At 48.7% G+C, this 19,270-nt stretch overlaps 1 protein-coding gene across 3 annotated transcripts in view; it reads right to left on the bottom strand.

The window, feature by feature from the left end:
* The window catches only part of ERMN (ermin), a 58,315-nt gene that overhangs the window by 10,091 nt on the left and 28,954 nt on the right, over nt 1-19,270 (bottom strand). Inside the window, exon 2 of one of the 3 annotated variants that reach the window (XM_085646415.1) lies at nt 19,073-19,156. The exons of 1 other annotated variant lie outside the window; for it this stretch is intronic. In XM_085646415.1, the coding sequence (XP_085502541.1) occupies nt 19,073-19,156 (84 nt within the window). The remainder of the gene's footprint in view (nt 1-19,072; nt 19,157-19,270) is intronic. One more of the 3 variants, XM_085646416.1, reaches the window with a different exon arrangement.

Below are 19,270 nucleotides of genomic sequence, written 5' to 3'. Positions count from 1 at the left end.
GAAGCTCCAACAGCAACCACAAGTGACACCGGACTGGTTCTCTGTGATACAGAGAGGACAGCCCATGATGACCAGCCTGCACTTCATGCTACAGTGGCATCTATCTCTGATGCTCTCCCTGCTCCTCACGGCCTCCTCCACCGTGAATGGATCTCTTCACGGCATATTTTGAATAGGTAAATATTTCAGCAGGACTATCCTGGTCCCTGTATATGGCCTGACCTCCATCGTGGTCAGCGTTAAGTTTTGACTTTTCACGAGTGTAGTACAACCAGATGACCATGAGTATGCTTTTAGGTGCTATTTTCACCATAACCTTTTTTAAACTGAATATCTCCGGTTCCACTGATTGGATTTTTTTCATTTTATTTGTTAAACTTTACTCTATTTTTTTAAATTGGTTTAGGATGTTTCTTTCACTCTATTACTCTTTGTGTGCTGCATAAATAATTTACATTTTGCATCTAAGTTAGGCCTGGCTGCTTTGTGCCAACCTACCAGATGGGTAAACACTGGTTAATTCAATGGCCTTCACCCCCTCAAACAATAACCCGATTTCTTACATTGGTGTTCAGTGGTGGGATCCAGTACCTGTGTTTGTTTGGTGTCACTCAGTGATTTTGTGCAAAACTAAAAATCCCATATAAATAATCTGACATCAGATTCAACTTCTATTAAAATTCTCCTTCATCGGCTAATTTTCCATCATCATCTAAATTTAATTCCTCCCTCATTTGTGCACCTGTGCAAAGATGAAGATGGATTTCAGCAGCCTGGAGAGCTACACTGCGACTGATCTGAAAGGATTTTAAAAGCAGAGTGAGCTACTAACAACCAGGAACTTAAGTAAGCTGGAGCTCCAGCAAGTCCCAGGGACTGGGAAGGGGCACACCAGCTGCTTACTACAGTACAGGAGAAGGAAGTGGATGAGAATGTGGACGGACAGGAGCGAGAAGTAATGGGGGAGGAGAATGGAAATCCTCTGGCCATGCCCTCTGGGGACAACATGCCCACAGGAGTTGTAGGAAAGTAGGATCTGCTTCTTATGGTTACCCCCAACTTTTGATGATGTCTCACTGTTTTTGGACTAGTCTGACTGGGATCCTGCTATCCAGGACGCCAGTTTATCTGCTTTCTCCCTTAAATTGCTATTTATGTACTTTAGGTACACTCCAGATTGGATACTCTGGTACCCTTATCAGTCCCTAGTATATGGTACCCCATGTACTAGGGCGTAGGTACCACAGAGGCCTCCCATGGGCTGAAGCATGTATTATGCCACCCATGAGAGGCCATTCAAAATGACCCAACAGGACTGCTACAGTAGCCTGTGTAATCTGGTGCTTGCACCTCTATGGCAGGACTTATCAATCCTGAAGGAAGGGTGCTGGGTTTTACGTGAGAGGGTGCCCCTGCATGAGTAGGGCCCCTCTGCAGCCTTCGGAGACCATTCTCCGGGGTTGTCTGTGATGCAGCCAGACATATAAGTTAAGTTGCATTATAACCTCGCATTAAATGCTAACTTTAAAACGGCTGCTTAGAAACATGTCATGTTTGCTGTCAAACACCTTGAAATGATACCTCCACCCCAATAACTGATGTGGGAGGTATGTTTCCACCCTTCTGAAACCACTACTATGGGTCACCATTCTACCCGTTACCAGCTTTTTCGACCCGGGTAGCATAAAATGGACGCTGCCAGCCACAGACATGATTCTGATATCCTGCTGCTGAGCAAGGCTTGAGCGGAGGAAGGCATGACAATAGGCATGCTTTCATAGGGAGGTGTAACCACATCCCAGACAGGGTTTAGTGTATTGAGGCTGGGAGGGCGCACTCTGATAGTGCCAGAAAGTCTGCACTGAGGGCACATTCTCTCTTGGAGTAAAGGAGTTACTCCCCTGCAGTAGCAGGCACCTAAGCGCATCTGACTGGCTTGCTTCTCAAGAGCTCTTGAGGACTCTGAAGATTTCAGCAACACAGGAGGTGAGTTTCCAAAGGTCCCTGAGGTTGATCTGACCTCTCAGCGATTCTGAGATCAGTATCCCTCGTGGGTTCTGTGTGACCTGAACCCCTGTGCATCGCGTACATTCGTAAGTGCATATGCTTGTTGGCGATTCCCAAGCTTTTTGCACTGGACTCCGTGTAGTCCTGACCCCGAGCAGTACATGCACCGAAGAAATCCGGCCTCCTCGCACTGAGTGCTCCGTGGGCTGGTGCTTTGTAAATTCGCTTGAGGTCTCCACGTGACTCCTGGTCCGTTGGCATGTGGGTCCTGGCGAGGGTCACCTTGTGTGTTCTTGGGCTTTCCTAGTTGCGCCAGATGTGCCCTGACTCCCCATTGCTTGGAGAGTCCCTGGACCTTGCTGGTCCACACCGTAACCAGTTTGTACTTCCTGCGTGGGTTGCATTTGCCAAGACGTGTTGGTGCTCCGGCCGGACATTGATCCCTCAGCACTTGACATCCTTCGTGGGACAACTCACCTCCAGATCATGGTCATCCTCGACGTCTCCTGGTCCCCGTGGCTGCAGAGTCAAGCATCCCTTCTTCACACCTGAAGCACCCGACATCGGTGGGCATTCGACTACCAAGCCCCTGGTCACCTGAAGTGACCCAGACTCTGTCCCCTCTGCTTTCTGGTTCCTCTCACCTAGAATCGAGGCTTGTATTCCACCGGACACTCTTCGTCTTCCTGGCAGCAGTACTTCTTTGCAGCTCTCCATAGAAAACAACAAAGGTTTCCGACACCACTTAACCCCTATGCACCCGGCTCCTCTGGGATAGGTAACACAGGTACTTTGCTACTCACTGGTGGGTTGGCTCTAGAACCTCCTATGTTCCAAAGGAGTTGCTTGAAGCCCTCGTAGACGTGTCCTTAAACTGTAACTTTGCAACGCGACTTTCTCATAGTGCTGTATAGAGCACGCGGTCGTGTTTCCTCACTGTACCCGTCCTCCGTGGGCTCCCTGTGTCACTGCCTTGGGTGGGTCCTTGGGGTCCCAGCGATTCTACGTGTTCTAGGCACTGTGTCTAGTCAAGTCGTGATTGTTATACCATTTTTTTAGCATATGTTTCGGTCTCCCCCTGGAGCCTGCTGTGTATAGTGCTACTTACAAATGTTCTATTGATTCAGTATTGTGTGCCTTCTGTTCTAATCTCGTGTAGAGATTAGTAGAGAGAGTTATATTAATAAATACACATTTTTATATAACTGCTGTGTGGTTCTCCTTTCATTTAGTCATTCAGGAGGTGATATTCTGGAAAAACAAGCTGCTTTACATTCCTTCAAGATTAGGCCTGAAGGCTGCTCTCCACAGCTACCACTAAGATAGATTTCTAAAGGTTATTTTTGACCTCATACTTCATAAGAGTCGTGTGGACTGGTACACGGTGCCCACTTTAATCAGTAGACAGCATATACCAGGACACCTTCTCACAGGTGTAAGGTCCACTGCCAGAGCAGTGAGCAGTGTGTCCTCCCCCAACCTTTCACCCAAGGAGCTGGAAGACGGGAAGGCTGAGAAGGAGTTTCAGCTGCGGCTGACCAAGTTGAAATTAGAGGCAGCCAAGGAAGAGGTTTCTGCAAACATGACTCATGAACTGAGTGTGAAGGAGCTAGACCTGGAAGCCAAAGAACACTCAGGTTCCAGCATAATGGTGTCAGTGAAAATCCAGTGTGCAGTGGAGGCAGGTAGGTCCACATTCCCAAAGATCCAGTGCCGTACTTTGATGTGAGGTAAGACTTAGATAAGTGGTTTGAGGCGTACAAAGTTGCTCTGGAGATGCATAGTGTCCCTGGGGAGGATTGGGGAGCCAGTCTCTGGAGGCATATACTTAATGAGGGCACAGATTCACTACTAGCCCTAGTTAAGGGTGATAGGATGAAGTACCCACTCATGAAGGAAGCCCTTGTCAGTAAGTTTGGCCCCATCCCTGAGAAGTATAGGTTGGAGTTCAGGGACAGCCAGACACATTCCCACAAGTCTTGGGTAGATTATGTGGATTACTTTTGCAAGGCACTGAATGGTCGGGTGAACGGCAGCCAATAGGCTGTATATTTTGATTGCAAGAGAGCCCATGTTCAGTAGTTGTTTTCCAGAGCTGTGCCAACACCTGACAGAAAGCAAGCTCAGTGACCCCCGGGGAGCTTGCCAAGGAGGTAAAACATTGGCTCAGCTCCAGGTTCCCCAAGAATGTATGCGGTGGTAATCCCCAAAAGGGCAGACAGGGTCATCACCTGAAGAAAGAGGACTGGGCACAAAAAAAATTAAGAGTTCTCAAAAGGCACTCAGTACAGTTCTCAGAGGAAGCATTCCCAGGCCTAATTGATCAGGTAATTATCCTAAGAAATCCACAGGACAGCTTTCCGCTAACTGCTAGGAGTACTACATTAATGGCCAAATCAAGGGAGACTGTCCCACTGCCCTATGTGGCCACAGCCTCCCATTGGTGGACAGACACTGGAGATGGCAAGCATAGTACTTGGGGGGGAGGTTGCCCCAGTTAGTATGAGCGGGAAGTGCAGAGGTTACCCTAGTGTCCCTGGGTGACAGAGAGATGGTGCCAAAGGCTCACATGCGTACAATATTACAAAGTATAGGCAGTGGGTTACCATCAATGGCCATCAGGTGGAGTCTCTGAGATACAGGAGCCAGTATGACTACTGTCAGATCTCATCTAGTGTCTTCTGAGCAGGTAATTCCTAATGTATTCAACCAGCTTGTAGTAGCAGACAACTACGAGAGTCACTTGACATGGGTCTGGTTCCTTTTGAATGGGGGGATTCTCAGGGTACTTAAAGGTAGCTATTACTCTAGTAATCTCTAAGGATTGACTGCTTGGAAACAACATGGATCACGCTATCTGGAAGGAGGTGGAGCTCTGGTCTCACTTGAAAAAGGGTTGCCTGAGGGGAGGTGCCTGACCACACGGTCAATGACAGCCCAACTAGGAGGTCAAGAGGACATGGAGCCTGTAGGAAAGTCCCAGGTACCTGCCAACAAGAGGAAGGGCAGGAGGCATAAGAAACCCACTCCTGAGATCCCCATGATCTTGGATGAAGTAAAACCTGGGGGTGACCCCACAGAACCTACTGGGGAGGACACTGCTGCCCTGGGGGGCCTACTTGAGCTAGCCGACCAACAAGCTGAAGGAAGGCCATCCCAAGCAGAGTTCTGCAAAACCCAGAAAGAGTGCCCTACTCTGGAGGGCCTAAGGTAGCAGACCGAGACCCAGGCAGCTGGTGACTCCTCTGGTGATCACCTGACCTAACGGGACAATGATCTTCATAGTGAACCTAATGTTTCTGAGCCTGATACAATCTGCATGGTAGTGATTCCCCAGTGCTACAGAGACTACCTACTGAGTTTGGCTCATGATTTACCCCTGAAAAGACATCTAAAGTAAGATAATGCTGTTGCCAGGCTCATCACTCACTTCTACTGGCCCAGGACCAGGATGAGAATGACTTTAGATGCATTCTGCATGTCTTGGCCTACCTGCCAGGCTAGTGGAAAGTCAGGGGGGAAGTGGAAAGCTCACCTGGCGCCACTTCCTGTTGTTCTCACCCCCTTTGAGAGGGTGGGCATCAACATTGTTAGGCCCCGGGATTCCAAGACTGTCCTAGGCAACAGGTTCATCCTTGGCTTGGTGGACCATATCACTTGGTAACCAGAAGCCTGAGGACGTGACTGCACCCACAGTGTCCAGGATATTGATTGATGGGGATCTTTTTCCAAACAAATCCTCAGGACAGATTTCCGCTAAATGCTATGAGTACTACATGTATTAAGAAATCAAGGAAGACTTTGCCAATGTCCTAAGTGGCCACAGCCCCCCATTGGTGGGCAGACACTGGGGAAGGCTAGCATAACAATTGGGGGGAGGTTGACCCAGTTCGTATGAGCCAGAAGTGCAGAGGTTACACATGCTTACACTATTACAAAGTATAGGCAGTGGGTTACCATCAATGGCCATCAGGTGGAGGGTCTGAGAGATACATGAGCCAGTTTAACTACTGTCAGGTGTTATCCGGCGTCCTCTGAGCAGGTAATTCCTAATGTATTCCACCAGCTTGTAGTAGCAGACAACTCAGAGAGTCACTTGCCTGTGGCTCTAGTTCCTTTTGAATGGGGGGGTTCTCCAGGTACTTAAAGGTAGTTGTTAGTTTAGCCATTCCTATGGATTGAATGCTTGGAAACAACATAGATCAAACCATCTGGAAGGAGGTGGAGCCCGTGTCCCACTTGGAGAAGTTAGCCTGGTACAATCTGTATGTCATTGGTCCCCAGTGCTACAGAGACTTCCTCCTGAGTTTGGCTCATGATGTACCCTTGAAAGGACATCTATGGTAAAACAACGCCTTTGCCAGGTTAATCACCCACTTCTACTGGCACAGGACCAGAATGAGAATGACTTTAGGTGTATTCTGCATATCTTGGCTTACCTGCCAGGCTAGTGGAAAGTCAGGGGGAAAGTGGAAGGCACACCTGGTTCCACTTCATGTTGCAGTCACCCCCTTTGAGAGGGAGGACGTTGACATTGTTATACCCCTGGATTCCAATACTGTCCTATGCAACAGCTTCATCCTTGTCTTGCTGGACCATGTCATGCGGTACTCAGAGGTCAGATCTCTGAGGATGGTGACGGCCCCCACAGTGGCCAGGATATTGATGGGGATCTTTTCCCAAAGAGGTAGTGTCTGACCGGAGCACCAACTTCATGTCAGCGTACATGAAGTTAGTGGGACGAATATGGCATAACCTGCAAGTTCCTATCATCCCCAGAACAATGGACTTAATGAAAGAATAAAGACCCTCAAGCTTGATCATGGGCCTGTCAGAGAATTTAATTTGGAAGTGGGACTTTTTTTGCCATGCCTGTTGTTTGCTTACAGGGCATTGCCACAGAAAAGAGTTGGGTTTAGTGCTTTGATATCCTGTATGGCCATCCTGTCAAAGGCCCCATCAGACTTTTGAAGGAGGGGTGAGAGCAAGTTCCCAAGAAACCCCCTCAGGATTTAATCAGCTACCAGTTGGATTCTCAAGATTCAGATGAAACACTTCTGGACAAAGGCTAATGAGAAACTAAAAGCCAGCCAGAAGTTTATGAATCTCGTGCATGAGCAGAAGGCCACTTTGTTAGACGTTCTGCCTGGCCAGATAATGTGGGTGATGGAGCCAGTTGAGCCCTGGGCCCCTTTAGTACCTATTGTCTGGTCCCCAAGTGGTGAAGGAGCACAATGTATCCAGATGTTTACTGCTAAACCTAACCACATCTAAGATTGCTTTTGCAAATGAGAGGATATATGTTCAATGTGTCAAATCTCATCCGGTGTTCACCCTATGTAACTTTACTGAACCTTTCGTAGAAGCCAAAAGGCGTGTGATGGTTGTGGCTGTTCCACTCCAAGGCTGACCTGTATGTTTCGCGTGCAATCTGATGCCATTTGTTGTCTGGAGGTGCATGTTGCTGCATCTTTGTGATTGTCACCATATTTGTGCCTGTGATCTGTGGATGTCTTTTTTTATGGGATGCTTTTTTGTACATACAATATAACTTAATGATTTTGAAGGATAGCACATTTCATGGTTGAAATTTCTTGTAATTTTCTTGAAATTGTTTAATTGTTAATGTGTTCAATTTCATCCGTTATAGTCCCACCAGTTTTTATGTTCGTGTAATTTTACCATGTGCTTTTCGTTGCCACGATTAATCATGTAGATTATCTTATTTATTATGTCATCACTGTTAGACCTGCCACCGTTGGCGTGGGTATCCCCTGCATTTTTTGCCTTTGCCTCCTGTGTTTTTGCTGTGTGTTGGACTCCATTTTGCTGGTCTAGATGCTTTGGGCACTTTGCCACTGGTGTTCAGTGTCAAAGTGCAAGTGCTCCTTTTGTAAATTGTTGTTATAGATTAGTGATCCATGATTGGCAGATTTGATTTACTTGTTATCTCTTAGTATAGTGCACTGTGTGTGCCCAGGGCCTGTAAATCAATTGCTGCTAGTGGGCTGCAGTACTGATTGTGCCACTCACAAAAGCAGCCTGTAAAATATAACTCTGGTCTGCCATTGCAGAGCCTGTGAGCGGTCTGCGACTGCCATGTCGACTTGGAAAGTGCACATAATTGCCAGTCCCTAAACCTTACCTTTTTGACATATTAGTCACCCCGAAGGTAGGCCCAAGGTACCCATGTGGGCAGGGCGCAGTGTATGTGAAAGGTAGGACATGCCCTGATGTGTGTGGCATGTCCTGATAGTGAAATACTGCCAATTTCCTTTAGGACAGAATGGGGAGTTTGTTTATAACCTCTTATAAACATAACTGGCCTAGTAACAAGGTAGAAAAATAAAGTTTAGTATGCCTGAACACAGAATGTTAAACTGCATCTTTTAGTGAGGGTGATTTTTACATTCTGTGTTTGAAAATACCACTTTTAGAAAGTAGGTATTTTCTTGCCTAACCATTAAGTGTGCTTCTGCTAGGTTTGTGTATTGCATGTCTGGCTTTAGGATGACAGGGACTGGAGAGGGGCAGTGGCTCCAGAAGTCTGATGAGACAGGGCTGGGCTGAATAGACCTGGGCTGCATTTAGAGTAGGGGAGGAGATTTCTTTTCACGTGAATGGGACTGGTCTGCCTTCAACAATAACTTTATTAGACCCCTGACCCTGCCTGCAGGCCAGGTCGCTCCCCATGCCGCACAGCTCCACCAGTTGTGCCCATGCCTTCCCCCTGCTGCCTCCTGCTCGTGAGTCCGCCGCTGCTGTGCTGAGCAGCTCTGCTGGTTCATTGTCTCTGCCATACTTGTGGTTTTTGTGGTATTTGTATTTGTACTGTAACTGTATAATTGCCCTTAGACTGTTCCTTTTGTGCCCCCTGTTTTTCCAGTATCCCCCATTGCCTTCTGTACCCCTCGCCGTTGTCCCCGCACCCGCCACTGCTCCCCTGCGGCCCTACCCCGCCCCCATTTTGCCTTCTTTATCCCACTCGCCACCCCACTTCTGCCTCCCAGCTGCTCCTCCCTCCCACCTCGCCTTAAATAGTGGCCGCTGCGTGGGCCGTGCAGCAGGCGCGCCGGAGGTGTGCCGGAGGCAAGCCGTCTGCGCCCGTCCGTGCCTGGACCGTGCCCAGCGCCAGAACCCCTGGACACCGCAACCGCCACACCACAAGACTCCGCTACGATGCCAGCACCCTCCACGCTCCCAACGCCGGCCGAGACCACCGCTGCTTCCAGGCCGCCCGAAACGCACCCATGGACCTTTCTCCTGCCACACCTGCAGCTTCACCTGCGACAGAGCCACCAATCCTCCCAGGACCGAGCCCAACCACCTTCGCTGCATACTCCTCAACACCCGCTAAGCACGCAAACACACCGTTGAGCTCTGAGACCTGCTCGACACCTCCACCCCAGATGTCGCCTTCCTGACCGAGACCCGGTGGAACGACTCCTCGGCGCCCGACATCGATATAGCCATCCCGGATGGCTACAGGATCACCCGCAGGGATCGCGCCAACAGAATCGGAGGAGGAATAGCCATCGTCCACACGTCCACCCTCAAGGTCTCCACCCATGCGGATGACACCCTCAACACCGCCGAACACCTGCGCTTCCAGATCCACACCGACCCCAACACCACCCTCAGAGGAACACTCATCTACAGACCCCCCGGACCCCGGGCACAGTTCCGCAACTCCATCGCCGACCTCGCCAGCACCCACGCACTGGCCTCCATGGACTACATCCTCCTCGGGGACATGAACTTCCACCTCGAGAACAACAACGACACCAACTCTGCCACCCTGATCGACAACCTCGCCAACCTCGGCCTCAGACAACTCGTCACTGCACCCACCCACGCCACTGGACACACACTGGACCCCATCTTCTCCACTAGCACCCAAGTCGCCTACCACCACACCACCGAGCTCCACTGGACCGACCACCGCTGCATCCATTTCACCTTCAAGAAACCAACAACGCACCACTGCACCCAGCTGCTGCCCCGCCGCTGCTGGAGCAAAGTCACTGAAGACCAGTTGACCACCACCCTCGCCCAGAACCCACCCACGACCCCTCCGACCCAGACGCCGCCACCCACAACCTCAGACAGTGGATCAACGACTGCACCAACACTCTCGCACCGCTCAAGAAACCCTCCAACAGTCACACCAGCAAGAAAGCCACCTGGTTCACCAACGAGCTCCAGACCTCCAAACGCGCATGCCGGAACTTGGAGAAGAAATAGCTCCACGACCACACACCGGACAGCCACGCAGCCCACAAGGACGCCACCTGCAGACATCACCACCTCATCAGATTAGCCAAGAGATCTTCCTTCAAAGACCTCCTGGAGAACAACGCACACAACAGCAAAAAGCTCTCAGCATCGTGAAGGAACTCTCCAACCCCAGCGCCAACACCAATGACATCCGCCCTCACAAGAACTGTGTGACTCACTGGCCACCTTCTTCCACCGCAAGATCGCTGACATCCACCACAGCTTCAACACCACGACCGCCACGACTACTCCAGAACCCACCCACCCTGCGAACACCACCCACACCATCCGCCTGACCTCCTGGACCAACATCAATGACGACAAGACACGCAAGGTCATGAACTCCATCCATTCAGGATCTCCGTCAGACCCTTGCCTACACCACGTATTCAACAAAGCAGACGCAGCCATCGCACCCCAGCTACGAAAGGTCATCAACACCTCCTTCGAAACAGCGAGATTCCCGGAAAGCTGGAAGCACGCCGAAATCAGCGCCCTCCTCAAGAAGCCCAAGGCTGACCCCAAGGACCTCAAGAACTTCCAACCCATCTCCCTACTCCCGTTCCCGGCAAAGGTCATCGAAAAAATAGTCAACATACAACTGGCCCGCCACCTCGAAGACAAAAACATCTTAGACCTCTCCCAGTCTGGATTCAGACGAAACCACAGCACCGAGACAGCCCTCATCGCCGCCACAGATGATATCAGGCACCAACTAGACAACGGCAAAACATCAGCCCTCATCCTCCTGGACCTGTCAGCCGCCATCAACACGGTCTGCCACCGCACTCTAAAGACACGCCTCCAAGAAGCCGGAATCCAAGAGATGGCCCTCGACTGGACCACGTCCTTCGTCTCCGGCAGAACCCAGAGCGTCCGCCTCCCACCCTTCCGATCCGAAGCCACTGACATCATCTGCGGCGTCCCCCAGGCTCATCCCTCAGCCCGACGCTGTTCAATGTCTACATGGCCCCCTCGCAGCGATGGCCCGCCAACACGACCTCAACATCATCTCCTATGCCGACGACACCCAGCTCATTCTCTCCATCACCAAGGACCCGCACACCTCCAAAACCAACCTCCACGAGGCGATGAAGGCCAACGCCGACTGGATGAGGAGCAGCCGTCTGAAGCTGAACTCGGACAAGACGGAGGTCTACATCCTCGGACCCAACCCTTTAGCCTGGAACAACTCCTGGTGGCCGACCACGCTGTGAACAGCACCGACACCCACCGACCACGCACACAACCTAGGATTCGTCCTTCACACCTCCCTCTCCATGTCGAAGCAGGTCAGCGCCGTCTCCTCCTCCTGCTACAACACCCTCCGCATGCTCTGCAGGATCTACAAGTGGATCACGACCAAAACAAGAAGAACAGTGACACAGGCCCTCATCAGCAGCAGGCTGGACTACAGCAATGCACTCTATGCAGGAATCCTAGCCAAACACCTACGTCGACTACAACGCATCCAAAACGCCTCCGCCCGACTGACCCTCAATGTCCCCCGCTGCAGCCACATTACCCCCCACCTGAGAGACCTACACTGACTCCCCGTCGACAAGAGGATCACCTTCAAGCTCCTCACCCACGCACACAAAGCACTCCACAATGCTGGACCAGCCTACCTGAACAACAGACTCAGCTTCTACACCCCCACCCGAAAGATCCGCTCCGCCAGCCTCGCCCTCGCCACTGTCCCCCACATCCAACGAACGACCTTTGGTGGCAGATCTTTCTCCTACCTCGCCGCCAAGACCTGGAACACCCTCCCGACCCACCTACGGCAGACCCAAGACCTACTCACCTTCAGAAGACTCATCAAGACCTGGCTCTTCGAGCAGTAGCAGCAACCACCCTCAGCGCCTTGAGACCCTCATGGGTAAGTAGTGCGCTTTACAAGTACTTTGATTGATTGATTGAACAATGCTGTCTCTACCTCCTGCCAGGAAGCTGCACCAGTGAAGACTGAACTGGTTTTGGCTGGGTAAAGACACTCTCTGTCTTCAGAGAAAAAAGGATTTGTGTTTATAAAAAGAGGGACCCTGACCCCAGACTTTGAGATCACTTCTGGGAAATCGATCCAGTGAAGCTGAGGAGGAATACTGCCCTATGCTGTTTGCTGTCTGGGGTTGGCCTGCAGTGGCTATAGAGGTCTCAGGAACAGCGAAGACCTCACCGTGCCTGTGGACCCCATCTCTGATCGTCACAGCAGAAGAAAAAGGGCAACCGACTCTGTCATTGAGTGCGTCACAGGATTCCATGTCCTGAAAGCACTGCGAAGAGCAATGACACACTTCGCAACGCAACCCTCGTCTCACCAACTCCGTCAATGAGCCGCTGCTTGCACCGCATCCTGAGGGCACTTCACTCCGCAACGCTTCGCAACACGCTGCAAGGACGTCACTTACTCTGTCGCTGCCCGACCCAAAGATCGACTGGCTCCATGGCCACACCGTGACCTGTCAGCACCGCAGCGAGCACTGTCTCACACTTCAACTCAATCCCTGGTCTCACCAACTCAGTCAACGAGCCACTGCCACACCGCATCGTGAGGACACCACCCGCCACAATGCTCCGCCTCACACCGCAACCACGACGTTTGCCTGCCCCTGACCCACTGGCACCGACGTGTTGGTCGCAACAAGAAAGGTACTCTGTCCGAGTTGTCGATGATTTAGGTGGCCCATATTGACACGGTCAGCTGGAATTGTTAGACTCTGTCGTATTCAGTACAGTGGTAGCCCCAGGAGGAGCTAACGAGTTGGAAGAACTGTGTTTTATTGATTTTCCTGCAGTTTAAAGTTTTTTTTGCACAAGTACTATTTTTCAAGAGTATTGTATGTTGGATGTTTCTCATATTTAGTCTTGTTGGTTTAGATAAAGATTTACTATTTTTCTAAACTGGTGTGGTGTACATTTGTAGTGTTTTCACTGTATTAATGTATGTGTTCACTAATGTTTTACACACTGCCTCTAAGGTAAGCCTGACTGCTCGTGCCAAGCTACCAAGGGGTTATTTTAGGAGTTTAACTCCCTTATCCTGACTAGAAGGAAGGGTCCCTACTTGGACAAATGTACAAACCCTTGTCAACTACAGACCACCATTTCTGCCAATCACGTTAAAAACATGGTCAGCACTGACATCCGGTTCACATTTCACCTCAGCACAGCAGCATCTTTCTCACAGTGTGTTTTGGACAAGGACAGTTATGTTGAACAGCGTTAGTGGTAACATGTATTATTACCTATTTATCAATGTTACACCCTTACTTTTAACCTTCGGGTTGATTATGCGGCTTTTCGGGGGTTTCCATGGTTATTGAGAAGTCATAGAAGTGCTCTATTCACTATGTTTATGGTGCTCTATTCAGAGTGAAGGTATGTCCTTACAAGTGACCACTTTTATTTATAACTTTGGTTTTAGTTATGGTTGTAACATGAGCATTTTTGTAATTCTGTGTTTTTAGCTTGGGACACACTGTTTCTTTTCTTCCCTGTTACCTTCATGTGACCATACCTGATACATTGTTGCAGTCACAAGCTCAGTGAGTGCTGCAATTCCTGGACACACATCGTATTTTAGCACCATTTTGTTCACATGCAGGGACCTGTAGAGGGTTGAGCATGCACATAACCTAATACTAGTTAAAGCATGAAAATGGGTGGTTTTGATGAGCGTTAACACTTTGATACTGGTTATGTTTCTTGTCAGTCACGTTCACATTCACTTTATTAATCCATTTACCACATGTCAGCTTCACGTGTTTGGTCAAGGCACTTAGTAATCAATGTGGTTGTCTTGATTCGCATTTCCGTCATCACATATCATGACTAATACTTTTTCCTGTTTAACATTATGCATAACATTGTTATGTTATGTTGTTATGTTAAGCCGAACTTTTTGAGCGCACGGCTACCCCAAAAGGGTGTCCCGGCGCTTTAGCAAAGAGGCCCAGAGAAACAGGAAACCAAAGGCAAACCTACTACATTCACAGCGGATTACTTGGTAAAGAGCAGAGTCTTCAACTCCTTCCTGAAAGCCAGGAGGTTGTTCGCTTTCCGAAGGGAAAGTGGGAGCTCGTTCCACAAGCAGGCTGTCACGTATTGGAAGGAACGACCTCCCATCCGAACACGTTTGACCACAGGCACCTCCATTTTAGCCAGGTCCGCCGACCTCAGCAACCTCCGCGGCACATAGAAAGCAATACGCTTCCTCAGATAGTTAGGGCCAATCGCATGGAGGGCTTTAAATGCCAGAGTGAGGAGCTTAAATCTGATTCTCCCTGAAATTGGCAGCCAGTGCAGCCTAGCCAGGAGCGCAGAGGCGCTAGCTCTCCTGGGCAGCCCATAGATGGCTCTGGCCGCCCAATTCTGGGCAATCTGCAGTCTGGATAACAGATACTTAGGTAGGCCTGCAAAGAGTGCATTAGCATAGTCCAGGCGGGAGCCCACAAGCGCCTGGCTTACATTCCTACGATACTGCAGTGAGAGCAGAGGAAGAAATTTCCTAAGCATCTTGAGGATGCTGAAACATTTCCCTGCTAATCCCAGGATGTGTGGGCGGAAGGATAAATCATCGTCAAACACCACTCCGAGATTTTTTACCTGAGAAGATGGTTTCTCTGGAGGGAACATGTCCTGGGGCCACCATGTCTTCCAGCCCGGATCAGGGGCACAGCCGAAAAAGAGCAGCTCAGATTTGTCTGAGTTGCATTTCAGGCTGTGCCGCTGAAACCACGCAAAGACTGCGCTCAGACAGTCCTTGATTCTGCCGCCGTTGAAGGCCTCTCCCTTCCTGCACGTGAACAAGAGCTGGGTGTCATCAGCGTATGAGATGACCCGGGCCCCAAACGCCTCCGCTACCTCCGCTAGAGGGGCCATGTATATGTTGAAGACGGTGGGGCTCAGGATGGAACCTTGAGGCACCCCCACCTCCAGCGGAAGCATTTCGGCCGAGAACGGCGGAGCCCAGATCACCTGTCGGCGGTCGGCAAGAAAGGATTGAAACCAGTCCAGCACCGTCCCTCGCAGACCAATCTCCCTGAGTCTTGAGAGGAGACCTGCGTGTGGGACGGTGTCGAACGCCGCCGATAGGTCCAACATGACTAGCATAGCCTTTCCCCCATGATCGAGCGACTCCCTGATGGCGTCGGTAACCTCTACCAGAGCCGTCTCCGTGCTGTAATTCGCACGAAAGCCGGACTGGGAGTCATGCAGCAGTTTGTTGTTCTCAATAAAGGTGGTCAGAGTATGCTGAACATGTTTCTCCAACACCTTCGCCAGAGCAGGGAGGAGGGAGATTGGTCTATAGTTAGCGCATTGCAGGGGGTCGAGCAGAGGCTTCTTAATCAGCGGCAGAATGAGTGCGTGTTTCCATTGTCGTGGAACCACCCCTGAACTCAATGATAGATTAAGCAGGGGGTTCAGCAAGCTGTTCAGCGCTGAGGCCACCTTGCCCAAGCATTTCGCCGGGCAAGCATCCAGAGGCGAGCCAGATTGCAGCCGGGATAACAGCTCAAGCGATGTCTCACAGGACAGCTGGGGAAAGACAGATAGTAAAGGCCCAGATTCAGCCTGTGAGGGAGCTAAATAGGTCGACTTATCCCCTAACACAGCGTCAGCCGTTCGGGAATCCACAGATGGAAAAGTGTCCTGAATCTTTAAGATTTTAGTCACAAAAAAGTCGGTGAGCTGTTTGATCCATTCTTCCGTGTGTGAATGGACCGGGGTCCCTACTACAGGGTTGACAAACTCCTTCACAATCCTAAAGAGTTCCCGGCTCGTATTATCGGCTTTGTCAATTCTCTGCTCAAGATAGTTCTTTTTGGCTGCGGCAATCTGTTTATAGTAAGACTTTATCGCGTCGCGGTATTTCGTTAGCTCCACAAGATCGTACTTGCGCCGCCACCGCCTTTCCAACTTTTTGCAGTCTTGTCGCATTGTACGTAAAGTGGAAGAGAACCAAGGAGCAGAATTAAGATGAGGTGCTGTTCTAGCAGGCTTCAATGGGGCCAGCTCCTCGAATCTTGCCTGCATCCAGTTCTGGACCAGGATTAGGTCGGCTTCCAGAACCCCTGTCAGTTGACACGGGTATTGGCAGAGAGCATCGGAGAGCATATCTGCTGTCACTAGGTGGAAGGCTCTAGATTGCCGGGACCCTTCCTTCAGAGCCCTTTGGCTAAGCTTAGATACAAACACTAAGGCAAAGTTTATCAGATAATGATCTGACCAGAGGACCGGGAGTGGAAGGGACACCTCAATAGGCTTGGAGGAAAAGATCACATCTAATGTGTGGCCTTTCACGTGAGTGGGGCTGTGGATAAAAGGGGCTAGCCCTAACATCGCCGTGATATCACGGAGTTTGGTAGCTTCAGCATCGGTTAGACAGTCCATGTGCAAATTTAAGTCGCCTAATAACAAGCAGTGCGCAGAACGCATGCAAGGTACTGATAAGGCCGACTGTAGGTCCTCGAAAAAGGACCCGATGGGTCCAGGGGATCTATAGAGGAGAATTCCGGTACAGGTCCATTGGTTGGAGATTCTTTTCTAACATTTGTAGTGGTTGCTCTTCTGGAATACCAGATGTATCAATGTCAACTGCTTCCTTTATCTCTTCTGAATTTCATGAGATGTTTTATTTGCATAATATACTTTACGTACTATATTATGTTCTTTCAATTTATCCACAGTTACCCCTGATAAAGGGTGAGTTCATCCAAAATGCATTGGGTTTTACAAACAAGATTGTGCTGTCCAACATCTCTTGTATATTTTTACAGTATGTTCGTACTCTGAATGTGGAGAAACATTTGGATGTCAACTTAATCACAACAATATGTTTTGTTTCCAATAAACAATGTATGGCAGCACTTATTCAATATTGATAAATCTTGAGTGAATTTGTTCTTTCAATCCTAAGTATAATTCTTGCATAAATTCAGCATAATTTGATGAAAATTTGATAAATATTGTTTGCGCATGGGCTTATTGTTGTGTGCTCTGGCTCGACTCAACAATCGATTTTCTAGTTTTTGCTAAAAAAAACTTTTGCCAGGCTTTAACCTTCCTTTTTAATACATATGTCACCTGGGCTGAGGTAAGCCCAAAAGGTCCATGGAGCAGGGTGCATTGTATTAAAAAAGTAGGACGTGTTCTTAATTTTTACACGTCCTGGTAATGAAACTCTTGAATTAGTTTTTTACTATTGTAAGGCCTATCACTCCCATTAAATAATATTGGGTTACCTTGTTACATTCCTTAATTGCTACTTTTTGAGTGGGAACATGTAGGAATATCGTGTTTAGTAGGCAGTCCTGTTCTGCAGGACCTCTCAGCGAAGATATCCGGCCTTGTGGAGCCCTCCTCTACTACACCGTGCAGCTTCGTCCACCTGGAGGTTTTCAACTTTCAAAACATTGTCTAAGTCTAAAGATAAAAATCTTCATTGGGCTCAACCTCGACTGGCTCCCGATCAATGACTTCCTTGACCTGGAAATCCAGATTTCCCTGCTCTGAGCTTTGTCCCACTATCATCAATGGCTTCATCAAGACTTAATCCAGAAACTCTCCGATGAAACAACGCCTCCTTGGACAAGCATGTGGACTTGCCCTGCTAAACTCTTCCTTATCATTGACTTTTTTTCAATACATTTTCTAAGTCTGAATGGTAACCAGAGACCATACCCAATCCATCCCTTGTATCTGACCCCTTCTCCAGCACGGTTGGCCTTTATTTTTGGCCCGCTCTTACATGACCACATACCCGCTGTTGGCACATTGATCTTTTAAGTGCTAGACTTGACTAAAATCCAAGACAAGCTACCAGAAGGTTAAGTACAGGTAAATTTAGTGACTTTAGCGGTTCACCCTGACAAGGATTGTGGTTGTTTTGCCTGCGTAGGGTTTTCAGTACCCTCAATCAAAAACCTAATTTCTTTCAATGGCTTCAACAGACAAGCACCAGAGTACAGGCATTTGGTAGGATCATTATTGATTTTGTGAATTTAACACAAAGTAAAATAATTCTAAGAGCCTACCAATGATGTTGGCATAGTCTTCCATGCATATGAGTACCTCATCACCACACAAGGATATTCTTGCATCCCAAAGAGTGCAGCAAAGGCTCCCCATAGCTAAGGAAACACCCCTGGTCCAACATTCGCTCATTCTCATACAAAGTCTATCCCCTTACCACACAAAGCATACATTTTGAAAACTATTGGTGTAAGTGGTGCCATTTTGGCCGTCATAGGTCTCTCAGTCTATTGCCATCTTGCACAACACTACGCATCAGACAACATACAAATGCATACATATATATACACAGATAGAGGGTCTTTTGCACCGTCCCTTTCAGCCATTGGCTAATGTGGCTCAGTGGGCTTTAACCACTGATTAAGACGACTCTAAATTGGTGTTATGATGAAGATGCCCACTTGTACGTCACATTATCACCTATGTTTTGCGTGCTGGAGCACCAATGACAAACCATTGACAAAGCCAATAAGTCAGCCGTTGTCTTGTAAAAGTGAGGCCTATTCGATTTGCCAATGTTTGTTGCTTATTACACTCTATATAAATTATCATGAAGTGTCATTGAGCATTTCTTGGTAATTCAATAATTATATAAATTAATCATTATTTTGGTATTTGGATTTTTGCTAGAAATATTAGTAGCACTGATTAGGTTTACTAGATTCTCTTGAAATATATAAGTGGGTTTGTCTTGATGCTGCTCAATTCTCAATATTTAACACGAAAAGGAACAATATATTTTGACCTGTACCTGATGAAACTTCACCATTTTTGGTTCCCTGTGATATCTCATCTGTTTCTTCCTCATGTGTTGAGCAGATCTCTGTACATGCTGCTTTAGAAAATACAGAAAGTACACATTATTGTATCAGACATTGTATATATTTGATTGAAACAAATTGATGCAGCTTTCCTTTGAAAATCTGTACATTTATGTCAGTGAGTTATA

The sequence above is a fragment of the Triturus cristatus genome, chromosome 3_1, assembly GCF_964204655.1.
Source record: "Triturus cristatus chromosome 3_1, aTriCri1.1, whole genome shotgun sequence".
In the NCBI taxonomy this organism is placed as follows: domain Eukaryota; kingdom Metazoa; phylum Chordata; class Amphibia; order Caudata; family Salamandridae; genus Triturus; species Triturus cristatus.
Note: the sequence above shows the minus strand (reverse complement) of the source record. Positions and strands in the feature narration are given on the sequence as shown.